At 38.2% G+C, this 25,722-nt stretch overlaps 1 protein-coding gene across 33 annotated transcripts in view; it reads left to right on the forward strand.

Moving 5' to 3' along the window:
* Window positions 1-25,722, forward strand: part of LOC101740714 (serine/threonine-protein kinase MARK2) — a 234,162-nt gene that overhangs the window by 178,298 nt on the left and 30,142 nt on the right. For all 33 annotated transcript variants that reach the window (XM_062675698.1, XM_062675703.1, XM_062675711.1 and 30 more), the window contains 9 exons: window positions 12,193-12,289; window positions 13,150-13,298; window positions 14,385-14,492; window positions 15,073-15,195; window positions 16,661-16,796; window positions 18,008-18,143; window positions 19,439-19,623; window positions 22,596-22,708; window positions 23,705-23,804. In XM_062675698.1, the coding sequence (XP_062531682.1) occupies window positions 12,193-12,289; window positions 13,150-13,298; window positions 14,385-14,492; window positions 15,073-15,195; window positions 16,661-16,796; window positions 18,008-18,143; window positions 19,439-19,623; window positions 22,596-22,708; window positions 23,705-23,804 (1,147 nt within the window). The remainder of the gene's footprint in view (window positions 1-12,192; window positions 12,290-13,149; window positions 13,299-14,384; window positions 14,493-15,072; window positions 15,196-16,660; window positions 16,797-18,007; window positions 18,144-19,438; window positions 19,624-22,595; window positions 22,709-23,704; window positions 23,805-25,722) is intronic.

Here is a 25,722-nt window from a genome sequence, read left to right on the forward strand (position 1 = left end):
ATTTAAAAAAAAATGAATCAGAACTTTTATCGGGGTTGTACACACGAGATCTAAATTAATATCTAGGTTATTACGCTCGCCGCCACAGGTTTTGTTCACGGACGACTTGCACTGTAACAATGTGCTCCGTTGCTCTCCGAAGCTTTTTATAGAATGTCGTGCCCTCGTCAATCCGTGGGTCCGATCAGTATCGGATCGCTCACCGGGTGTATCGATACACCGGACACGTGACTATATCGGGTATTCGAGATTCGAATCCGCTGCGCTGTTATTATTGTGGTGACATTCTCTTCTACGATTTTCATATTTCTTCTTGTTCTTCTTAATGTTTCTATGCGGGTGTCGTAAATTTTGCGTTAGTCTGATTAAACTAAGTCTATAACGAAGATTATATCGTCTTCTCGCATCAAAACTGTATACATAATCTCGAAACTTACCAATTTTACAGGGGCGTTTTGAAGGTTTAAGATGTAATATTTTTAAATCATATTTGTAATATGTATTTATTTTTTACCAGTTTCATTATCTGTCTTATAAAGTAAGATAAAATTAGGTATTAATTTTTTTAATAGTAGTCAAAACATAGGTAAACAAAAAAAAAAAACTAAAACTAAACTACACTCTTTTGACAGTATTTATGAGAAAAATACTGGTGATAGATGATACCAAATGATTCCGCATATTAACTCAATTACGAATATTTTTAGAAATTGTACACTTTTAATGCGAAAAGACGATATATCGTCGAGTTTACTATAAATTAATAAAAATAATGATTGTTTGAAATAAAAGAAACTAATTTGTGCCTTAATTAACTAGTCGATTAGATCTGTTTTGATTTTGAAAATACTATAAGAGTATCTTTACGTAGTTTAAAAATGAAGTCGCTTCCGCTGTCTGTTGGCTTAGATCTTTTAAACTATTCAACGGATATTAATGTACCTTTCAACAATAGATAGGGTGGTTCAAGAGGAAGGTTTTTAAGTGTGATACATATATTAGTTTATTACATAAACGTTGAAAATCCTACATTGCACCCCTTTGAAGCCGGGCCGGGCCTATAGTATAAAACAAAAAGACACAGAGTTTTGGTTCTGGAGCCCTAAGGCTTTAGTCTATTGGTCTTGATTGCTACTGGTCTTGGCCTTAGACCCTAAACGCCCTATCACAAGTTAAATATACAATCTCTACGAAATTTGAATGTCAAACCAAAATCAGCTATGTGCAAAAACTCTAATTTGAATTAAGTTGAAAAACAGTTTCGTATAAAATTTTATAATATGAAGGTGAATTTTTAAGAACTATATCAAATGAAAGCTACAGATAAATATTAAAGCTATAGACACATAACAGTTTTTTTTATACGGTAGATAGGGCTGTGAACTATACGAAAAGGTCAAAAAGTAAAAATCTCAAAAAAGTGCACATAGCAGATTTTAGTTTGACAACGACGATACTATATTTTGTAAACACGCTGACGGACAAGCGTCTTAAACGCTAACGTCGTCCATGTCAATGGCAGTGACAAAAGATAGATGAATTTGGCACTCGCGCACACTGATACGTTTGTGTGTAAAAATTACCATTAGGAACACTGAGAATGTAGTTGCAGGTCTAAACAAAGTTAGGTATTTACATTCTCTTGATAATGTGGCAATCGAGGTATCTTAATTTTACGCAATAAGAGCGGTTTTTGTATGGAGCGATTCGGACATGGTGGGGTTGAATTATTGCGACAGGTACCGAATTGTCTAAGTGAGCTCGGATTTAAGAGTACTGGTGGTGGGACCTCTTGTGAGTCCGCACGGGTAGGTACCACCGCCCTGCCTATTTCTGTCGTGAAGCAGTAATGCGTTTCGGTTTGAAGGGTGGGGCAGCCGTTGTAACTGTACTGAGACCTTAGAACTCATATCTCAAGGTGGGTGGCGGCATTAAGTTGTAGGTGTCTATGGGCTCGAGTAACCACTTAACACCAGGTGGGCTGTGAGCTCGTCCACCCATCTAAGCAATAAAACAAAAATAAATGAAATCACTTTTACGACGAAGAAATAACATCGTGTATTTAAAATCGAAGTTGCAAAATTTGTAATCTTTTGCTTTTTTAATTTTTATTACCTTTGTAGGCGAGCATACGGCCCGTCTGATGGTGAGTGGTAACCGTTGCCCATGGACGTCAGAAATGCCAGGGATAGAGCCAAGCCGCTGTCTACCATTGCTATTAGTGGTCGAAGATAACGCCTGATTCTGCTGCGAAATAATTATGTGTCGGAATTAACTTTGTGACGTGCATGAGATCCGTAAGCCTTTCAAAATACCATGTGAACTGTTAACTGTTGTAGAAGTCGTCGTGGCCTAAAGGATAAGACGTCCGGTGCATTCGTGTGTAGCGATGCACCGGTGTTCGAATCTCGCAGGCGGGTACCAAATTTTCTAATGAAATACGTACTTAACAAATGTTCACGATTGACTTCCACAGCGAAGGAATAACATCGTGTAATAAAAATCAAACCCGCAAAATTATAATTTGCGTAATTACTGATGGTAGGACCTCTTGTGAGTCCGCGCGGGTAGGTACCACCACCCTGCTTATAACCACTTAACATCAGGTAGGCTGTGAGCTCGTCCACCCATCTAAGCAATAAATAAAATAAATAAATAAATAACGGGTTTTCTCCGTGTACAAACAATTATATTAAAAAAAAAAGCATCGACGACTTTGCTATTTATAACGAAGTTATCGATTGAACGCGCTCTGAATTTTTCAGTTGGTTCCAGTCGACGAGCGAAACGTTATTGGATTTCAATCATTGAGTTGAAAAAGTAATATTGGTGCTTTACCTATTTACTGAATAGTGGCGCTCGCTTTTTTTTTTCCTACCTAAGCTGAGAGCCTTGAGAGGCTATTTCAGCGTAACCTTAACTAGTAGGTGAGCTCACGGGACTCAAACCTGACGACGTTGCTAACACGAACCCTAGCAAGAGCCGTGCTTCGCAGAATCTACTACTGGATCGGAAACGCGACCCACTGAGAAGATCCGGCGAGAAACTCAGTGGGCTGTGTCTGTGGGTTAATTATTCGATCTGAGGGTTAATTAACGATGACCGGTGCTTGAGGTACCTAAAAGCACCATTAGTGGATCGGGAGTGCTCGCTTATTACACGCACCGACAATATATACAGCGGGAAGTTTGGGGTAGTGGTTGAAGTAAGGATGTACAGGTAGCTTTTCTATAACGCGGTAGATACGTTCCTGGTAAGCGTACTCGTCGAACTCGACAAAGAGGTCGACGTGCAACCTAACCCATGCATCAGCCCGCTGAGGTTCTCGCAGGATCTTCTCAGCGGGTCGCGATTCGATCCAGTAGTAGATTCACTCGCGAAGCAATTGCTCTTGCGGTGTTAAGTCCTTCGGAGGCGCTCGGGTAGTTGCTAGCAAATCCCACCCCTCCTGGCTGAGCCTTTGCTAACTCAGTTGCTAAGCAGTAATCTTTCAATCATAAAAAAAGGATACGTTCCTACAAAGCCCCGTGTTGCGCGAAACCGCGTTATAGTCTAGAAGACTACAAAAAAGGAGTGCTTTTTTTCTACGAACGAACCATCTCAATTATGCCTTTATGTATTTTGTTACTTATGATACATGAAAAAATAAGCAGTGAAACTTCGATAATTCTTATATATTGTGTGTTTATAGTGCATAATTTTATAATTAAACAAAAATCTCGTTATCGTGTTGTAGAAGTACCGTGTTATAAGAGGATTTTTGGAGATTGTTCTTTTCGTGTTAAAAGTGGAACCGTGTTGTAAAATACCGTTTTATTAAGAAAATATAATAGTACGCATGCGGGCAGTAGGTATGTGTAGGTGTATTTTTAACCGCCTTCAAAAAAGGAGGAGGTTCTCAATTCGACTGTTTTTTTATGTTTGTTACCTCATAACTTTTGTTTGGGTGAATGGATTTTTATGATTCTTTTTTTATTAGAAAGCTGATGCTTCCCGTGTCGGCCCATTTCAATTTAGTCCAGTTCTGATAATGGTATCCATGAGAAAACCTTAAAAGTCTTAAATTTGCATTAAGTACGTGTGCGATAAATAGATGAATAACTCAATAACTCAATATCACGCCAACAAATTTCGATGATTATTGTTTTTAGTGTATATTAATTTGTTTTGCAATGTCTTTTTTCTCTATTTGAAGTCAATTTTTGTTAAAGCATGTCTATTTACAACGATTAATTCTGCCGTGAAGCAGTAATGCGTTTCGGTTTGAAGGGCGGGGCAGCCGTTGTAATGTTACAACTGATACCTTAGAACTCTTGTCTCAAGGTGAGTGGCGGCATTTACGATGTAGATGTCTTTGGGCTTTGGTTACCACTTAACACCAGATGGGCCTTGAGCTCGTTCAAGTATCAAAGCTATAAAAAAGGCAGGTTCGCGTACCGGTATCGTCAGATGAATAGCCGAGAATTATTATTAGTGCTGGATCCATATACCTCAAACCGTTCCATTATTTTTAATTATATTCTAATTATATTCTAACTGAATTATATTCTAATAACACAACATTAAAACCCTGTAGGTACCAGTTTAAAGCAGATTGTATTGAATTGCGGTACGGTAGGCGGCGCACCTATTTCCTAAATATTATCAGTGTCCACGGCTCATTACCTTGGCTCGATGCTTCTCAAACTGAACGCAAATATTAACATCACGATTACCTTAGCCTTACGTTTACAAAACTGAAATATTCGATTCTATCGGATTTATAAATGAATCTTCTATCTTCTATATATATATATATATAAATGAATTGCTGTTCGTTAGTCTCGCTAAAACTCGAGAACGGCTGGACCGATTTGGCTAATTCTGAAATTCTTGAATTATTTGTGGAAGTCCAGAGAAGGTTTAAACGGTAGATAAATATGAAAAAACTGGGAATTAAATAAAAATAACAATTTTGTTTTTCCTTTGACGTGTCCCCCGTCGGACGGATTCCTTTTGTTTGTTTTAAGTTTATTTTATACAAAAGTTTAGGTCTTTTATTTATCGATTAAGGTACTACGAAGTGTGCCGGGTCAGCTAGTCAATAATAAAATTTCATACAACAATAATAATGTTTCCGAAGCGAAGCGAGGGCGGGTCGCTAGTATTTAATAAAATAAGTCGAATATAATCGTGTAATATCAAACGTTTTCGTCATATTGAATTCAATTAGTTTTGTCTTGAAAAACCAAAGGACAAAAAAAAGTTTGACAATCACCGTCTCGGATAAGCGAAGGGAGAGTCAATTACCATATCGGCATTCAGGTCGTCTGGAGTCATTCTTATCAGTATTGTATTGTTGTAACTAGTTGTTGCTTACGAAATATACATATTTTAAAGGTACCGTAGTAGCGAAGAAGCTTTTGTTAGTCATTCAGAGATGTGATTTGAAACTCCAGCGGTTAAGGCTTGGGCTTGTGCGGAGAACTGGGTGTGCTCTTGTATAAACGTGTACTACTGATGCAACTATGCCCCCAAACTCCGGTCACCGTCCTCGTCGAACCCGTCGCTTGCGACGAAGGGCTCGACGAGCGAACTAACCTATAGACACAGCCCACTGAGTTTCTCGCCGGATCTTCTCAGTGGGTCGCGTTTCCGATCCGGTGGTAGATTCTGCGAAGCACTGCTCTTGCTAGGGTCAGTGTTAGCAACTCTCCGGTTTGAGCCCCGTGAGCTCACCTACAAACGTTAGGGCGAAGCTGAAATAGCCCCTCCAGGCTATCAGCATAGGTAGGAAAAAAAAATGCCCCCAATAAATATGTGTCTAATATCTAATCTAATGTTACTTTTCCGGTACTATTAATTTTCTGGTAAATGTGCAGATTTGCCTCCTCGTTTGGGTAATGTGCATTTAACTAACATCAAAGAAGGGAAATGTACATTTAATTCACAATGACCATGTCGTTTTGGTAATTTTTATTTATTTTTATTGCTTAGATGGGTGGACGAACTCACAGCCCACCTGGTGTTAAGTGGTTACTGGAGCCCATAGACATCTACAACGTAAATGCGCCACCCACCTTGAGATAAGTTCTAAGGTCTCAGTATAGTTACAACGGCTACCCCACCTTTCAAACCGAAACGCATTACTGCTTCTATAGAATAGAAGAAAATGCTATATAGAATACAATTTAGAATTTGACTATAGACACGTTTCAAGGTGGAAATATTGTGCAAAGACAACAGACAAACATTTAAATATCAATTGTAAGGTAGTTAATGAATTCGCGAATCAGATTAGAAAATATTTTAGACTGGCTTTTGCCCGCGACTCCGTCCGCGTTGTATAACGCATGGCATAACGCTAAAATTTACCCCCCACTTCATTTACGTAGAAAGTGAAAATATTTCGAAACATTTTTTATTGGTGCTCCACTTGTATGGGCCTCATGATATTATATAGCCTATAGCCTTCCTCAATAAATGGGCTATCTAACACTGAAAGAATTTTTCAAATCGGACCAGTAGTTCCTGAGATTAGCGCGTTCAAACAAACAAACTCTGCAGCTTTATAATATTAGTGTAGATTAGGATCCTATTATGATGAATGAATGTCGAGGAGCAATGACACCACCGGAAATTGTTTAAAATTCTGTCCGCGAAAATTTCTTCTCCGATTCTCACCCTGTCGTCTTCAGTTTTCGTAATGTTCAAACTCCTTTTGTCATTAAACCGAAGTAGTCGAACATTCCAATTCAGCAGCTCATCAATTCCAGAAACCATCACTCTCGCTAAATTAGTCGATAAGAAATAAAGCATTAGACTTTTTAATTTAGAAAAAAAATAATTACAAATTATATTTTTTATTTCATATTTATTGCATAGATAAGTGGATCTTCTCAGTGGGTCGCGTTTCCGATCCGGTGGTAGACTCTGCGAAGCACTGCTCTCGCTAGGGCTAGTGTTAGTAACGTCTTCAGGTTAGAGCCCCGTCAACTCACCTACTCGCCCGGTTACGCTGGTTGGTGGGGTTATCCCAGTTACCAGTTTAGGTAGGAAAAAATAAATAAATTAAATAATAAAGCATCGCCTAGTTATTGAGTCGTATAAAAATATTATCTCTTTGAGTAAATAATTTTAATGTATTGAACAATCTCGAACATTTGTATTTAAATCGGCAAAGTTTCGAAAAAAAAAGGCAAAAGTACACTTTCTTATAAGTTAAAGGCTAAAGTGAAGACGATTAAGTAAAATAGCAGCCCAGTCAATACACGTGTCTATACTAATATATAAACCTACATTGCTTTTTACGGATGTTCCGTTATAACTACTGAACCATGCATCCGATTGACTTAAAGCTTGGTATCCATGTAGAAAATACATGTACTTAATGAATAGGCTAATATTTATATGAGTGTTGGACTCCATAATAATAATGACAATAAATAATATATTAATTTTAAATGCGCAGCGAAGAGGGCGAGTACGGATAGACTACGTATAATTGTATTACAGAAGACATAGAAGTGCCAAAACTTGTTTGGGAGAATAATATTATATTTTCGCGGCGAGCGTCCCACAAAAACACACACGTGCCAAATTCAGTTAACGAGCCGTTTCTAAATTATTTATTTTATAATTTAAATTACAAATCTCCTCTGATAAAAACAGTTAATTACATGAGTACTAAATAATTCGCGTCGTATGTTGCAAGTGTCTAATTTTTATCAAATGTAAAGCACAAATTATTTTTATATATTTATAGTATCTTAGGTTTTTTCAAGTATTGATAAAGTGTGGAAGCGTGCAGTGATCTTCCTGGTTGAGCCCAGAGTTCGCCCACCCGTGTTAGTTAAGCGACAAAATCACTGGGCTATCTTTATCGTACAAAAAAAAGGTTATTTTGACGAGTGACTAACAATAAAATCTTGAAGATAGCCTTTGATTATCCCTATATATGTTTTCTTAAGTGCAATTGTAATCTCTATAGTGTAAAAACGGAAAGTTTCTGTTTTACAAGTGCCGTAATTAACAGTAAAATATCGCAGTGACAACTGTTAGCGGTTAAGCTAGCCCGTTTTTTCTCGTGCGGCGCATTCGACAAGCCATCAAAATAAACCCTCAAACGATGAGACACCGCGTACTGCCGTTTCTGGCACCAGTGTTCCTATCCAAGCTTTGGCGTAGGCGACGACGGGCGAAAGCCATAGAGAAATTTCACGGGGTAAGCAAGATTTGCATGGACTAATACAAAAATTATTGTCTTATATATATACATACATATTTTTTAATGAATGAATTTGACCGAGTTTTAAACTGCGAAGATGCATTCTATAGTATTTTGTTATTTAACAAAATGAAAACATATTGTTTGTGATTTTGTAAACAAATGGATTAGGAGAGGCCTAAGATCGGGATCAGTTATGTGGATTGGGAGAGCCCTATCTCCAGCAGTGGACGATTGTGGGCTAATGATGGCAATAATGCAGCAAAAACCTATAAGCAAAATATTTTCGGATAGTTCAAGAAGGATAGCGCCTTATTTTGATTATTAATGATTATGAATATCGAAAACCGTTGAACCTATATCCTGTATCTACTAATCTACATCGTCGTGCATGTGGCAAGTGATTTAAATGTATACAGACATAATCGACTTCACCAAAGCGCAAGATGTAATACGATAGTCTCGAAAACGAAGCCGGAAAGCCTTAAAAATTAAAATCGGAAGCCAAACCGAGGTTTATTAGCTTGCGTGTAACTTGTGTTGCATGAACCACACTTGACAATTTCTGTGACCAGGTTGAAGATCTTTGTCTTTCTTTTTTTATTTTCCCTACCTGTGGCCTGTGCTGACAGCCTGAGAGGCTTCTCCTTGACGTGTAGGTGAGCTCATGGGGCTCAAACTGGGTGTGTTGCTAACACTGGGCCTAGCAAGAGCAGTGCTTCGCAAATACTACCACCAGATCGGAAATGCGACCCACTGAGAAAATCCGGCAAGAAACTCAGTGGGCTGTGTCTATGGGTTAATTCACTCGTCGAGCCCTTCGTCGGGTTGCCAAGTGACCAGTGCTTGTGGTCCCTAAAAGCACTGCTAATGAATCGGGAGGATCCGTAATGACGTGTCTTTGTCGATGAGGCCACAGATAACTAATATTAGCTGTTAATAGAAACCCAAAGAGTCTTGATGAGAATGCCGCCACCTTGGACGTCAAAGAATATTATTAAAGTCTGCATTTCGTTAACTGGAATGTGTCCCTGACAGATCGTTGTATGGACCCCAGCGAGCATGTGAGTAGTTTATCATCGTTCCAATAGGTTCAAAGACCCAATGCACAACTAAATTGTAAATTATGATGTTTTCTCGATACGGAATTTGTTATCTTATGTGACAAATATTCGTCCTTGTGTCTGTACGTGAGATTTAAGTAAACATGTGTATCAATTTCTTGTGCATTACGCGTAATGTGTATAAAATTGTATATATGTTTTTTTAGATAAAATGGATAAATGTTTACTTAATTACGTATACCGGACGAAATGTTATAAAATTACTCGTGCACGTAATCTAGGTAAGATTAGTTAACTTATACGAATTATATGTATAAAATGAATACTAAATTTGAAAAGCTTGAGCCAGATCTAATACGCCCAAAGTAGATAAGTTTACTAGTTGAATGGCGAAACAAAGGGAATCTTTATTGGTTAATAAGATTCGGTAAAAGCCACACACGCAATCGTGTAATAATTTCCGACAAATGACCTCTGGTTTCCCCTTATTTTCAATCTACCCTCACCTATGAAAATGTCAAGTTAAATCTCATTTTCCTCTGCTAAATACACAAGTTGGCCCCGAAAGGACCAAAGCCCGCATATATCAGGACGTTTACGAGCAAACACGATCCGGATATATAGTAGCCGGTTCAATGAACCCGGTCGAACGGGTGTCTTGTGGAAACGGATAAATGTCGGTGAGGAGTTAACGAGACGTATTTGTTTGTTTTATTTAGTGGATTTCGCTGGTGGGAGGGTAGTTACAAGATAACATGACATGATCCTTACTTGTGTTTCGGTATCCTAATTTTATTGATACGCTACGTCCGCTACGGCAAAATAATTTTACATCTTAACTAAATATTTAAAGTCGTCGTGTCTAAAGGTGAATTTACATTACGAAATTAGTGGCATGAAATTAATTTCGTGACATTAGTTTGACCAACAGTTTCACGTGTAATTTAATACTTTCGTAATGCATGCATTAATTTCATGCATGCAAATCAGTTTCGTGACCTGCGCGATTTTTTGGTGAAATTAGTGTCATGCAATTAATTTCATAGTGTAGACGCGACGTGAAACTAATGTCGCGAAAGGGCCTGCGCTGTGCGGACGTGTGTATTGTTAGTTCGGACGCGCTTCAAGCGTTGAAAATGGCAAACCAACAATGGAGTATAGAAAAAAAAATTGATCTTAATGAATATCAGCGACAAGTTTGTCTCTGGGACTCGAAACACCTACAGTAAAAAATCAAAATTATCTTCACTCATTCGAAAATAGTCTTTATAACCCTCAGGATCTTCATCTGCTAATTCAGAGACTAACTTCATTGCACCTAAATACCTTCTTGTTGACCATCCTCGAATCTACCAAATTTTTTTTTGATAGTCTTTTTAAAATGAAGAAATAAATGCTTATATTATAAGAAATGCTTATATTATAAGCATTTCTTTAGCTACATTGAATATAGCAAATTATAACTTTGATGCTGAAGGCGCCATGGTTACTGCGATACTGTGGATTTCGCGACACTAATTTTTTAACGAAATTACTTTCGCATATATCGAAACTACTTTCGTGAAACTGAGCTCAACATGCATGACACTAATTTCGTAATGTAAATCCCGCATTAAGGATGAAACGCCCGGTGCATTTGCATCAAGAGATGCAACGGTGTTCGGTTCCCAATTTTTCCAATGAAATCCATACTTAATAAATGTTCACGACTGATTTCCATGATGAAGGAATCAATATCATCGTATAAAATCAATGAATTAGATAATGTTCACATGTGTTGTTGTTATTGTATGCTATATATTGTATGCTTTCTAAGACACAGTATTCCATCCAAATCTTTCCAAAACTTAAATTAGTTCATTTAAAATTTTATTTTTATTCAAACGCAAGTATGTGTAAGTAGATTTTTTATGGAGCTTGTATTGGCTTTACTAAACAAAAATATTGACTCATCTAGAACGTAATTATAGCCATTCTCTGTGTTTCGTTCGTGTCCTAAATGTCCTTGAACTATTCCTCTACGTTGATCAATCCATTTAAAAGTCCATAAAGGTATGTTTCCAAACAGGGCATTATTATTAATCAGGTTTTATTTGCTATGAAATTCTCAATCATGAGATGTAAGATCAACCAATACATTATTGGCAAAATTGATGTCTCAAAATTGTTGCTCTAACGACAAAAATTCGAATGGTGGCAAAAAACCGCAGGGTGCAGGCTCTTTTCAACAGGCCAGCATATAAATTCTTGGACCTTTGTAGTTTGGCAAACACGCTAGTCTATAGAATTTTGTTAAAAATTAATTTACTGTTTTGTGTTGGTATAATTGTCTGTGTACTTCAATAGCTAGCCATGCGGCCGATATTACGCTATTGCAAGGGGAGATCACGTGGGAGCTGAGTGGGGGGTGGGGGGCAAAGGATGTGTCAATGTGGATGCAATCCACGTGTACATCGCTCATCTCCCGCCACAATCTCCGGCTTAATCAAAGTTTAATATTACCGTTCTGAACATTTGCGTATCTGTGTTTGTGGATGGATGTGATATTGATTGATGATGATTTTTCCTACTCTTCAAAAGTACTTGAATGTAAACATAGTTAGGTACATTATGTGATAGTGCTGCTGGTAAATCTAGTAAATCTAGTAAGCCTGGCGAGTTGTTGTCACCTTTTTCGGTCGGTCATTTATCCCCCCCTCCCCAGCCCTACCCGGCTCGATAGTCCTGCTGGTAAAGCTAGTAAGCCTAGCGAGTTGTTGTCAACTGTTTCGGTCATCACTATTCCCCCCCCAACCCTCCCCGGCTCCTCCTCACCTGTCCTCTTTATGTGGCCGGCGACCGTGTTAGTGCTTAGTTCTCAATGACCAAACTTGGCGTACGTAAAGTGATTGATGATTATTAAAGAACCTGCTGTTTTAACAGAGCGCGTCGGAATCGTCGGCGGGCGCCGGCGGAGGGACCTCTGGCGGCAGCACCAGGGTTTCGTCGAGGTCACGGACTTCGGAGGAACCTCACATCGGTAATTATAATTTTACTTTTTGTCGTATCATATTTTTTTTTTTTTATTGTTTTGTTGTATTTGTTCAATTTGGCCAGACCAGTTTTGAGCCCGGCCCGTTTTATATTAAGTAGTAACATTATTAGATCGAAACCTCGGAGAGACTAAAGATATAATAACGGGTCTTTTAGACCACAACAACCCTTGCCTGATTGCAAGATGTCCTAAAACTAATAAAAAATTAAAATTGGATGTTACGGGCATATAGTTTCGAGTATAATGGTACTGAGAATAGATTTAACAAAGAAGTGTCCAAACCAAGCCAAGTCTTACATTAATTAGTCGGTAAAGTTACTTAATCAGTCCGCGTTTCTTGACCTTTTGTTTGTCTAATTGTATTTCTTATCTTTCTGGCTTGATTTTGTCCCGTATTAGTCCGTCCTATTTATTCTGACGATAACGCGTACAGCTTTGATGGCTTTGATTGGATGGAATGGTCATTGTTTGAAACTCCTAGCTCTGTATAACATGCCAACTGTACATAGTTGGCATGCTGAAAACCCAACCTGATTGCCTCTTCCTGGTATTATTGTTTTTTTTTTTTATTGCTTATATGGGTGGACGAGCTCACAGCCCACCTGGTGTTAAGTGGTTACTGGAGCCCGTAGACATCCACAACGTAAATGCGCCACCCACCTTGAGATATAAGTTCTAAGGTCTCAAGTATAGTTACAACGGCTGCCCCGTCCTTCAAACCGAAACGCATTACTGCTTCACGGCCGAAATAGGCAGGGCGGTGGTACCACCCGCGCGGACTCACACGAGGTCCTACCACCGGGTTTCTGGGTCTGTGGTTTACTATGGTTCTGTTTTCTCTATAGGAAAGTACAAGCTACTAAAAACGATTGGTAAGGGTAACTTCGCGAAAGTGAAACTGGCGAAGCACGTTCCCACCGGCAAGGAGGTGGCTATCAAAATTATAGACAAGACGCAGCTCAATCCGGGCTCGCTGCAGAAATTATTCAGAGAGGTACGTAGTTTGAGGGCTATTTGTAGTTTTGGAACGAAGCTCCTTATGGGACGACGCTGAGGGGTACCCTAGCCGGAAAAAAACGTCCGTAACGTAAGATTTTTATTAGTAATGCACACAGTGTACGACTTAACTTTGTAATAACGTACAAATTAGTACTGCACACAGTGTACGACTTAACTTTGTAATAACGTACAAAAACATATTTTTTATCATTCATTGACCACGATCTCAGAGCGTTCGTTTGCACAATACACTAACTCTTATGCAAACAACCGTGAATGAAGTGTACCACAATAAGTTCGCACGTTACCGAATGACCGTGGGTTGTTGCGAAACCTCCAGTTTTATTTTCTTTATACCTCGAATAGAACTTAAAATTAATATTTTTATAATAAGGAACTTCGTTCCTATTCTGTGTCCCACGACACCATACACCTTTTTTTGTATTCGAAGCTCTGCTGCGTCTGTTAGTCTGGTGTACACCGGAAAGTCAATTGGCGCGCTGTTATTATTGCGTATTTGCGGTCAATATTAGGGTTTATTGTGTGAACAAGCTTAGGTCTCTGTTGGTGTAAAGTCGTTGCTGAAGCCCTTACCCATCATAGTCTAAATGCCGTCTTAACCCACCTTGAAATGGGAGGTGGGAGTCCATATAACGAAGGACCATATAACTATTTCTCATTAGAAGTAGGCAGGACCTACCTTTGCGAGCTCGCAATATGCTCTGCCACCAGTAAATACCAGTTGGTGATCGCAGTGTGTTGTTTGTTGTCGGTGGTTCGCTTGACCGCCTTTTGTGACATCTACGCCAAGATGGTTTGGTGGTGGTGGAAGTTCTAGGGCGATACCGTACAGCCACGCTCAAAACCTTGAGACAGTCTGTACGTAATACAATTGAGACGTTCTATCTCAAGACAGGTGACGGAATTTCACACAATTAATTCAGTGATCGTTGAGAGAACTTTTAAAAACGTAAATATTTTTGTTCCATGGAAAACTTAGGGCAAAGAAAACAGTTCCTTAACCAAGGTCCATAATACAAGACCGTCTCTTTGATTTTGTACCTTTTGGTTTTTTTTCCAGGTGCGAATAATGAAAATGCTTGATCATCCGAACATTGTGAAGCTCTTCCAAGTTATAGAGACTGAAAAGACACTTTACCTGGTCATGGAATATGCTTCGGGTGGAGAGGTGAGTCGTCTTCATAGCAATACGAATATTTTTAATGCCATTTTTAGGGCTGGACGAGATCGGAGACCACCAATTTAAGTTATTACGAATATTGTATTTAGTAATTACCGGATACCATAGACACCCAACAACGTGAATGCTGCCACCCTGCAGGAGTTGTAAATGTCAGTTTTATTTTGATTACAACGGGTGCTACATTTTTCAAACCGAATTGCCAAATTAAGGTTGTGAAACCTACACGTTCGGGCTTTCAAGAGGTTATTAATTATTATTAACTAGCGACCCGCCCTCGCCTCGCTTCGGAAACTGTAATTTATTATTGATTTCTCCACTATTTAATGGATGTTATTGGATGTTAATGGACATATGAACCTTCCTCTTCAATTACTCTATCTATTAAAAAAAACGGCATCAAAATCCGTTGCGTAGTTTTAAAGATTTAAGCATACATAGGGACAGAGAAAGCGACTTTGTTTTATACTATGTAGTGATTTATCTGCTTGGTTTTCGAATCGTTTTGGGTCCTATGTGAAAATTTATTAAGAATTAACGATCATTAACGAGGACGAAAATGTTACAGGTGTTCGACTATTTAGTGCTACACGGCCGCATGAAGGAGAAGGAGGCCCGTGCTAAGTTCAGGCAGATAGTTTCGGCCGTCCAATACTGCCACCAGAAACGGATCATACATAGGGATCTCAAGGTAATAAGGACTATAATAATATTAATCACTTTAAGCTTTAAGCCGCGACTCCGTCCGCGTGGAATAGTTACTTTGGCGTAACGTTTAATGTTACCCCCACTACATTTACGTCAGCGGTCTGGGAACCGGGGTAAATTACCCCACATGGGGTAGTTTTATTGAAATGAAATTTTAGGGGGGTAAAAATGAAACTTTTGTGAGTAAAAAGTATATATTGAAGTGAAACTTCTTTAGAATCGTAAAATTTTTAGTTATTGTTTTCTTTTCTAAATTATCCAAGGAGCTTTAATATGAAAGATGCTAAAAAGAAGCGATTTCGTTTTTTTTTGTTCTTCGCCATGGGGTAATATCAACCTACACAAAAATATTTTGGGGTAATAATTTAAAAAAGTTCCCCGACCGCTGATTTACGTAGAAAGTGAAAATATTTTTGTATTATAGAATGTTAAAGGAGCTATTTAAACCCCTATTTTGAAACATTATTTATTGGTGCTCCACTTGTATTGGTCTTAGCGTGATGATATATAGCGTGAGCCTATAGCCTTCCTCAGTAAATGGGTTATCTAACACTGAAAGAATTTTTCAAATCGGACCAATACTTCCTGAGATTAGCGCGTTCAAACAAACAAACTCTTCAGCTTTATAATATTAGTATAGATAAACTATAGTTTCGATCCTAGTGTCCTTATGTAAGGTTTTTTGAAGGGAGGCTTATGTTTGGGACCGTTGTCATTTTGATATTTAATGAAACGTAAAAGCGACACTAAAGTAAGATGAACTTATATAAAGCCGTTGGAGGGAATGAGATGGAACGATTCGAAACGATTCACTTCTTACGTACGTGAATTGCACGCGTCTTTTTTATTTATTGTTCTAAATGTGCTGAAGATGTCACAGTGTAGACACAACGATGTGTATACCTCGAGAGTTGAGGTCGACCTCAAGTCACGGTTTTATTGTGTAACGTTGTCTCATTAGGTTTTGAGTTTTTGAGTGAATATCTGAAGACGTAGCGTGGGTAGGCCTCCCACACAAGGTCGACCGACGAGCTCTTGAAGGTCGCGGGAATCCACTGGAAAGAGGCAGCGCAGGTCCCTTGATTGTGGCGAGTCTTGCTGAACCCCATGTCCATCCGTGGACGTTTGTGGGCTAAATAGGTTGCGAGTTATTTCCTCCATTATGATCTGTTAAACGTTAAGATATTCGGTAAAGTTCACGCTGTTGTATTAGTGGTCACTCGACCTGGGCACATAATCTGGTAAAAATCATATTGATGGTGGTTGAAGGGTCTTGTGATTACACGTGAGTTTCAAGGGTGAAATGGTGATCGTTAGATAGCTGGATGACATTGTTGGGTAAGACTATAGAAATCTGTGAAAAATCACGTCAATCTTTTGCATTGGAATAAGATAGGACAATCAAACAGACAAAGCTCTCGATTCACATTCGTGTATTGTTATTTCAGGCCGAGAATCTTTTATTAGACGGCGAGATGAACATTAAGATTGCCGATTTCGGTTTCTCTAACGAGTTCACGCCGGGAGCGAAGCTGGACACCTTCTGTGGCAGTCCGCCCTATGCAGCCCCTGAACTGTTCCAAGGTTTGTCTATATTAATATACAAGCGGCCCGCTCCGGCTCCGCTCGGGTCTTTAACAAAAATTTCAACGGTATTTGACATTGTTTTATTTTTTAAAATAAAAGAACACTTATTGCGGCATAACTATAATTGTTAGACATATGCTGTCGCGACATTATTTTATTCTATCATAAATAGTTTTCGCAGTGCACGCGATTATTTATGATATTACGAAGAATATTTTAGGTAATTTTTTTACACCTTGGATTACATTATTGGAGTTTTAGTAAGGATCTCAATTTAAAAAAAAAAAAAAATTATATAGTCTATGTCACTCGGGAATAGTGTAACTTCCAAACAGTGAAATAATTTTTCAAATCGGTTCTATAGTTTCGGAGCTTATTCAATACAAAGAAACAAATCTTTCCTCTTTATAATATTAGTATACATAAATCTACAGTGGTTTTTACGGATGCTCCGTTATAACTACTGAACCGTGCATCCGGTTGACTTGAAACTTGGTATCCATGTAGAAAATACATGTACTTAATGGATAGACTATTATTTATATGAGCGTTGGACACCCTACACCGGTTGCGGGGGCGTTAATGATGAGAATCTTTGTGGGGGTGAGAAATAATAATGTTAATTTTGAATGGCCAGCGAAGCGGACGGGTACAGCTAGTCGTTTCTAAGGTTGTGATTCTATTTTCGTAACGATCACAACTAGGCAGGGCTGGACGTATCATAACAGATCGTGAACTGGCCTTTTTTCACTGGTGGTAGGACCTCTTGTAAGTCTGCATGGCTAGGTACCACCACCCCGCCTATTTCTGCCGTGAAGCAGTAATGCGTTTCGGTTTGAAGGGCCGTTGTAACTATATTTGAGACCTTAGAACTTATATCTCAAGGTGGGTGGCGGCATTTACGTTGTAGACGTCTATGGGCTCCAGTAACCAATTAACACCAGGTGGACTGTGAGCTCGTCCACCCATCTAAGCAATAAAAAAAAATTAGCCAAGTCGAAGTCAATTGTTAAGTAGGTATTTCATTAGAACATTTTGTACCCGCCTGCGGGATTCGAACACCGGTGCATCGCTTCAACACGAATGCATCGGACGTCTTATCCTTTAGGCCACGACGACTTACATTTACATTCGAGTCCCTCTTTTAACTGCTTTTCATAGGTATTCGGTGTAAAGTGTACTTATTCGCTGTACTATAAAAATGACAGGCAAGAAATACGACGGTCCCGAGGTCGACGTGTGGTCTCTGGGCGTGATCCTCTACACGCTGGTCTCCGGCTCGCTGCCCTTCGACGGCTCCACGCTCCGGGAGCTACGCGAGAGGGTGCTGCGAGGGAAATACAGGTACGTGCACACACACACTAGCGACATCTCTGTGTCGCCGTCTGGAACTAAATAGTTTATGACGATGTCGCTAGATGGCGTTATTATAAAATAAATTTGTAGGTGTGTTTTTATCGAATGAATTATTGCTTCGCGTTAATTAAACAGAACGCGGTTAGATAATGAATTTTTACAAAATGTTATTTACTATGCCTTATCAATGTCTTGCCTTCTTCGTACGTGTCTATTAAGCAAAAAAATAATAATTATGTGTCATATTTTTGACGATTTTAATTAATAGAATTAAAATCACATGACACGTAATTTGGTATTCTTTGAGAATTGATACTAGCAATGTATATGTTACGGTAAATGTACACTCTTGGGAAATGTACACTTTTACCGGCAAATGTACACATTTTTTTTTATTGCTTAGATTACTGGACGAGCTCACAGCCCACCTGGTGTTAAGTGGTTTCTGGAGCCCATAGACATCTACGACGTAAATGCGCTCCCCACCTTGAGATATAAGTTCTAAGGTCTCAGTATAGTTACAACGGCTGCCCCACCCTTCAAACTGAAACGCATTACTGCTTCACGGCAGAAACAGGCGGGGCTGTGGTGCCCACCCGCGCGGACTCACAAGAGGTCCTACCACCAGTAATTACGCAAATTATAATTTTGCGGGTTTGACCTTTTCCGGTTGATTGACATTTGACATTTTCCGGTAAACGTGCATGCACATTTGCCTCCTCGTTTGGGAAATGTGCATTCAACTAACAAAGAATGCGCATGCGCACCACATTACTAGCACTTGCGATTTCGCATTTTGTATGTCATGCTCACATTTACCAAAACGACATGGTCATTGTGAATTCAATGTACATTTGCCTTCTTTGTTAGTTGAATGCACATTACCCAAACGAGGAGGCAAATGTGCACATTTACCGGAAAATGTGTACATTTTTTATTTATTTTTATTGCTTAGATGAGTGGACGAGCTCACAGCCCACCTGGTGTTATGTGGTTACTGGAGCCCATAGATATCAACAACGTAAATGCGCCACCCACCTTGAGATATAAGTTCTAAGGTCTCAATTATAGTTACAACGGCTGCCCCACCATTCAAACGGAAACGCATTACTGCTTCACGGCAGAAATAGGCAGGGTGGTGGTACCTACCCGCGCGGACTCACAAGAGGTCCTACCACCAGTAAAACATTTGCCGCAAAATCTACTTTTACCGTAACTTATACACTGTACAGTATCGTTTTCTAATACAATTCTTTTTTGGTTTTTTTTTTATAAAACTCCAGAATACCGTTCTACATGTCAACGGACTGCGAGAATCTTTTAAAGAAATTCCTCGTCCTGAATCCTGCGAAGCGTGCGTCCCTAGAGAGCATAATGCGAGACAAATGGATGAACACCGGATACGAGGAGGACGAACTCAGGCCCTACGTCGAGCCGCAGCAGGACTTCAAGGACCACAAGCGGATAGGTACGTTGTGTCGCACCCCTGCCCTCCCATCCATCCCCCTATCTGCATTGTCCGCGAGTTTTAATAATTGAGAATTTGTATATCGCAATTCGATCTAAAATAACCCTTATTGCGAATTAAATAAAGTCGATTTTCGTTTGGCATATAAAATTCCACTGAATTGAGTTCTGTTCTATTAAAATGAGTCTAGTTTAGGTTGGCAATAAGTTAATGTACTTACCAGATTTTTTTTTAACAATTTCCAAAAAAATACCGTTAAAAAGTTACACTCCGACCGCTTTCTAAATAACCGGTAATTTCTGACTTTGACTTTGATTTTCACGGCGACTCGTACTAAATGTCACTAAAATGTTGCCAAACAAAAAAATTGTATACATCCAAGATTTAATTTTTTAATACTGGTATATTGGTTAATGTTGCTGTATAAGAAAAAAGAAAGATTTTTTGATAAGGGAAAATACTTCCCGATTATTTGATTAAAGGTTAAATAAAACATTTGAGACGATAAAGGACTGACTGTAAACGCTGCATTAGTCGATTAAAGCTCTTAACATTAGTGCACCAGAGCACAGTTTCGCTTACGTTCTGTTTCTACTTGTGACCTTTCGCCTTTCGAGCGATGTGCTCACCAGCTAACATGACCGTCTTGTGTTTCATGCGTACATCGTTAATCGGGTCAGCGCAAGTTGGTACGTGACGTATTTATCGATGACGGGGAACTATCGATATTATTTATTGTTGTTGATTAGTGTGTTAGCGAAGATGTCCCTTAGAAATTCTGTCTTGTTTATAGTCTAAGAATGACGAATGAAAATTATGATATCGAGGGCTGAAATGCTTTGGTTTAAGCAACATTTGTATTTGTAATTAAAGGTCCGTTTTATTTGGTACTAGCTGACCCGGCAGACTTTAAAGTGCCTCAATCGATAAATAAAAGACCTAAAACTTTTGTATAAAATAAACTTAAAACAAACAAAATGAATCCGTCCGACGGGGGACTAAGTAATCAAAGGAAAAACAAAATTGTCATTTTCATTTAATTTCAAGCATTTTCATATTTATCTACCTTTTAAACATTCTCTGAACTTCAAACAAGTAATTCAAGACCAAAATTAGCCAAATCGGTCCAGCCGTTCTCGAGTTTTAGCGAGACTAACGAACAGCATTTCATTTTTATATATATATATATAGATTAGCATCAACAGTTCGATGTTTTTAATTGAACTTCAATTAAGTTTACTCCATTCAAATAGCTAAAGAAGTTTTTTTTGTAATGATATTTTTTTCCAAATTTTCAAACTTCAAATGGCTCTGTTGTAAAGTAGTAAAAATGTCGCTTATATCAAATCGCGTTTCATCCCTCGATACATAATAACATATGTCGGCAGGTTCGTTTGTTTTTTATCGTTTGAGGAGGGCAATATGTAACTGATTGCTTTATATCGTTGACAACGCATAATTGTCTATGCACATAGATATAAAAAGACAATTGAGGAATCTATTAAAAAATAGTCGTGAAATTGTAAAAAAACGAACTAAAAATCAGTTACAATTGGCATTATATTTTTTTTTAAATAGCAATCCAGCATATCGGTTCTAAATTTAAAAATAAACAAGTATTGTCATCGATAATTGATATCGATACGACTTGATTAACGTTTTGAAGTTGATAAGGATCATGTTCCAAGACCTTATATCTTAAAGTGGGGGGGCAATCATTCACATTATAGGCCCCGGCGAACACTTAACATCGGGCGACCCACCGGTCAGTTCGTTTATCCGGCGATTTAATAAAATTAAAGCTATATTTACCTAGAAAACGTTAAATTTTGAAAAAGTTTGCATTTTAGCTATACATTGTCTCTTTTATAAATTAAATTGTCTATCGTAAAAATACATATAATATGTATATATTCAATAATAGTAATCAAACTCTTGAGACAATAAATATGTATGTATATAAAATGAGACAGAATTATAATCGTTATTAGTGACTTTTTATTATTATTATTATTTTCGTGATGTGTTTAGTTAAAAGCACTTTTGATATAATAATTTTGTAATATGCTTATTTGTTTTAAAAATAATTTAGTAGCATGTGAGTGTTTGTCTCTTGCGTCCCCTCTGCATGTTTAATTAGTTTATTATAATAAATTTTGTCTTTGAAGTGTTTCGCTGTAACATTTTGTATTTACAATATACTATATGAATGGTTGCCACACTTGAATGGTAGATGTCTCTTAGGATCCCTAGTTTAATTAAGGTAACCATTCTTTTTGAGACCATCACAGAAGGATATGTTTGCTTTATTTATATCTTACAGTTTTTGAACAAGTTGCATGTTATAGTTATTCTAATATATAGATCTAGTATGTATGGCTCGTCCGGTCACGTTGGTATAACCTTGGCATAACCTCCTAGCTTACCAGCGTAGGTATTATAGAATAAAAAATAAATAAAATGTATGTGTGTAATTGAGAATAGGAAAATGATATTTCGAATACTCTTATATTAATGATGTGAAGGTAAATAATGGTTTTTATTAACACTTATAATATTCTTCACGTCGAGCTGAGCTCCAATCACGATGACGTCATATGTGGCTAAACGCTGTTTATATTAGCTTGTGTTGATGACCCCAAATGACGTCACACGCAATGGAGTTGTCATGTTTGGTAAAGTTCGAAATATAAAAATATATAATAATATATTTATTATTTCCGGTTTCAAATCAAATCAAAACAAAATCAAATCAAAATTTTTTGATTCAACATAAATGAAAGTATATACTTGTTGAGCGTCAAAAAGAACTACCGCAAATTTATAAAACAAGCCTCCGTCCTGAGATGAACTGGCAAAAAACTCAGCGGGCATATTGTCTTTTTTTATTTTATTTAATTTGTCTGAGGATCCTACTAGTTTTGTTTGTTTCGATCGATGCGATAATGTTTTTATTTTTTTTTATTTCACAGAGGCGTTAGTCTGCCTGGGCTACAACAGACAAGAGATTGAATACTCCCTGGCTGAAGCGAAATACGATGACGTATTCGCCACATACTTACTGCTCGGAAGGAAAAGTACCGATGTGAGTATGGGTTTTGACTTTTGTATTTATGTCAACAGATCAACGCTGCGATTAATTCACTAAATTTCTCGCCGGATCTTCTCAATCGGTCATCGTTCTCGCCGAACCCGTCGCTTACAACGAAGGGCTCGACGAATGAGTTAACCCACAGACACAGCCCACTGAGTTTCTCGCCGGATCTTCTCAGTGGGTCGCGTTTCCGATCCGGTGGTAGATTCTCTGAAGCACGGCTCTTGCTAGGGTTAGTGTTAGCAACGTTGTCAGGTTTGAGCCCCGTAAGCTCACCTAATAGTTAAGGTTACGCTGAAATACCAGACCATCAGCTTAGGTAGGAAAAAAAAAGTCTTCTCAACAGGTCGCGATTCCGATCCGGTAGTAGATTCAGGGAAGCACTGCCCTCGCTAGGGCTAGTGTTAGAAAATTCTTTTAGGTTGAGCCCGTGAGCTCACCTACCTGTCCGGCTCTTAATAGCCTCTTAAACTATCAGTAAATAGGTAGGGACAATGGGACGATGTTCATTGCTGCGCGTGCTTCACAGAGCGCAATGTATACGTTGTAAGTTCTCTAAGTTCATTCGGTTCGGAGAGCGGAAGCAGAAGCACTAGACGACTGAGGCTCTGAACCCGTCTCAATATTTTTTTTAATTGTTTAGATGATTGGACGAGCCCACCTGGTTACTGGATCCCATAGACATGTACAACGTAAATGCGCCACCCACCTTGAGATATGAGTTCTAAGGTATCAAGTATAGTTACGACGGCTGCCCCGCCCTTCAAACCGAAACGCACTACTGCTTCACGGCAGAAATAGGCGAAGTGGTGGTACCTACCCGCGCGGACTCACAAGAGGTCCTACCACCAGTAATTACGCAAATTATAATTTTGCGGGTTTGATTTTTATTACACAATGTTATTCCTTCACTGTGGAAGTCAATCGTGAACATTTGTTATTTCATTAGATAAGATAACCACCAGTAAATGACATGTCACGTTGCAGCCGGAGTCCGATGGCAGTCGCTCGGGCTCGTCTCTGTCCCTACGGACGTCGGCCGCCGCCAACCAGACCCAGCAGCAGCAGCAGACCAACTCGCACGCAGGTAAAACTTGATGACGACCCACGGAAAGTAGCGTCAGAAAAAAAATACATTTTTTTTGGTATTTTTTTATTGTTGCACAAAACAAATTACAACCATAGAAATTATAAGTTTAAATATTTAACATAACAATCTGGATTGCAATTCAAAACAGGTGGTGCATACAGAAAAAAATTTTTTAACAACTGAACAGTTTATATAAAATATTATTAAACTTATTGTAATGTTTGAGTAAAGTTGAAATTATTACAAGTGATCTAGTCGCGTGCTACGTGATTTAAAATCAAGTTTTTATGTCTTCACCAGAACAGTGATTAGGCTATTAATATCCCTAAGTGCTTTTTTAAAGGTTGTATCATTGATTTTGTAATATAAGTCGATATACCTATTTGTGATTACGAGACATTTATGTTTGTAAGACTTATGTCCAGCACCGGGTCAGCAGTGTAGGTTATACTGTTTGAAGTCATCTCGCGATTGCATTATTCTAAGTAACTTAATAAATAATATATTGCAGTGTTGTTTGTGTCAAAGCTGACCGATACGTTTTGAATACAATCGCGTCTTTCGATTAGATGGGGGAAATATAATTATATGGTCAAGTTTAGAAGGATAAACTAATAATGTAGATGTCTATGGGCTCCAGTAACCACTTAACATCAGGTTGATTGTGAGCTTGTCCAACCATCTAAGCAATAAAAAAATACAATAATTGAGATTTTTGTTTAATCAGATGAAATGTCGAATTTATTTTGTCAACGGTACTCTCCCATAATGGTAATAATAATGAGTTAGTTTTGTATTGACTGATAATCCTGTCCTATTTCTGTCGCGAAACAATTATGTTTTCCATTTTAAGACGATTAACGGGCCAATGTAGTTTACAAGGTTTTGTCTGAAGGTGGGCGGCGGCATTGCCATTGTTACTGTCTATATATTGACTGCGGTAACTCGGATCTCTTTGTATTTGTTAATTATATATAGAATATGCTTTGATAGGTGATGTAAGCTGTATGTATATTCGTGTTTTTTGTAACTTCTTACAAACTTCTTGTACTTCGATAAGTCGACCGGCTCATAGCCCACCGGAGCCCATGGACATCAACAACGTAAATACCGCCACTCACCTTGCGACATGATTTCTGATTTTTTTTATATATATTGTTATTACTCAGACGTGTGGACGAGCTCACGGCCCGCCTGCTTTTAAGTGGTTACTGGAGCCCATAGACATTTACAACGTAAATGCCGCCACCCACCTTGAGATATTAGTCTCAATTCTGTAGTACAAACAACCTTCAAACGGGATAGCACTATTGCTTCACGGCGGTAATAGGTAGGACAGTGTTATCTATCGTGCGGACTCACAAGACGTCCCAACACTAAATAAGTGTTCATAGAGGAGGAAATTGAAAGAAGAAAAAAAAAACTAAGCTTTCCGACTAAAACCGTGCTTGGTTTCAATAAAACGCTTAGTTTATATCGAAGGGCAGCTTTTGCTTGGGGTGGTAACCTAACGTCATTTATATAAATAAAATAAATTAATATTTCATATTTATATACGTGTGAACGTTTATATTGTGTACCGTCCGTGCGTCGGAGTTCGATCTGAAATACATTTAGTATAATTATTATAATCCAATTGAACGTATTTAACACTAAACATACCATCACTAAACATGGGTCAAGTGACCCATTTTAAAACTATTGCATTGAAAATTAACGTATCATCATCTTATTGCTTTTGCACATTTGACTTCACAGATTTTTATTACCAATTAATCTACATTTATTATACTATTTTCTGTCTGTTTTGTTTTGTTTATTTTGAGTAATACTTTTTTTTAAAGATTAATTATGACCTGATAACTGAGACCTTTAAGTCATGTCTTATTTTAATTTATATTCTTAGTTTTATGAA

The sequence above is a fragment of the Bombyx mori genome, chromosome 24 (assembly GCF_030269925.1).
Source record: "Bombyx mori chromosome 24, ASM3026992v2".
NCBI lineage: Eukaryota > Metazoa > Arthropoda > Insecta > Lepidoptera > Bombycidae > Bombyx > Bombyx mori.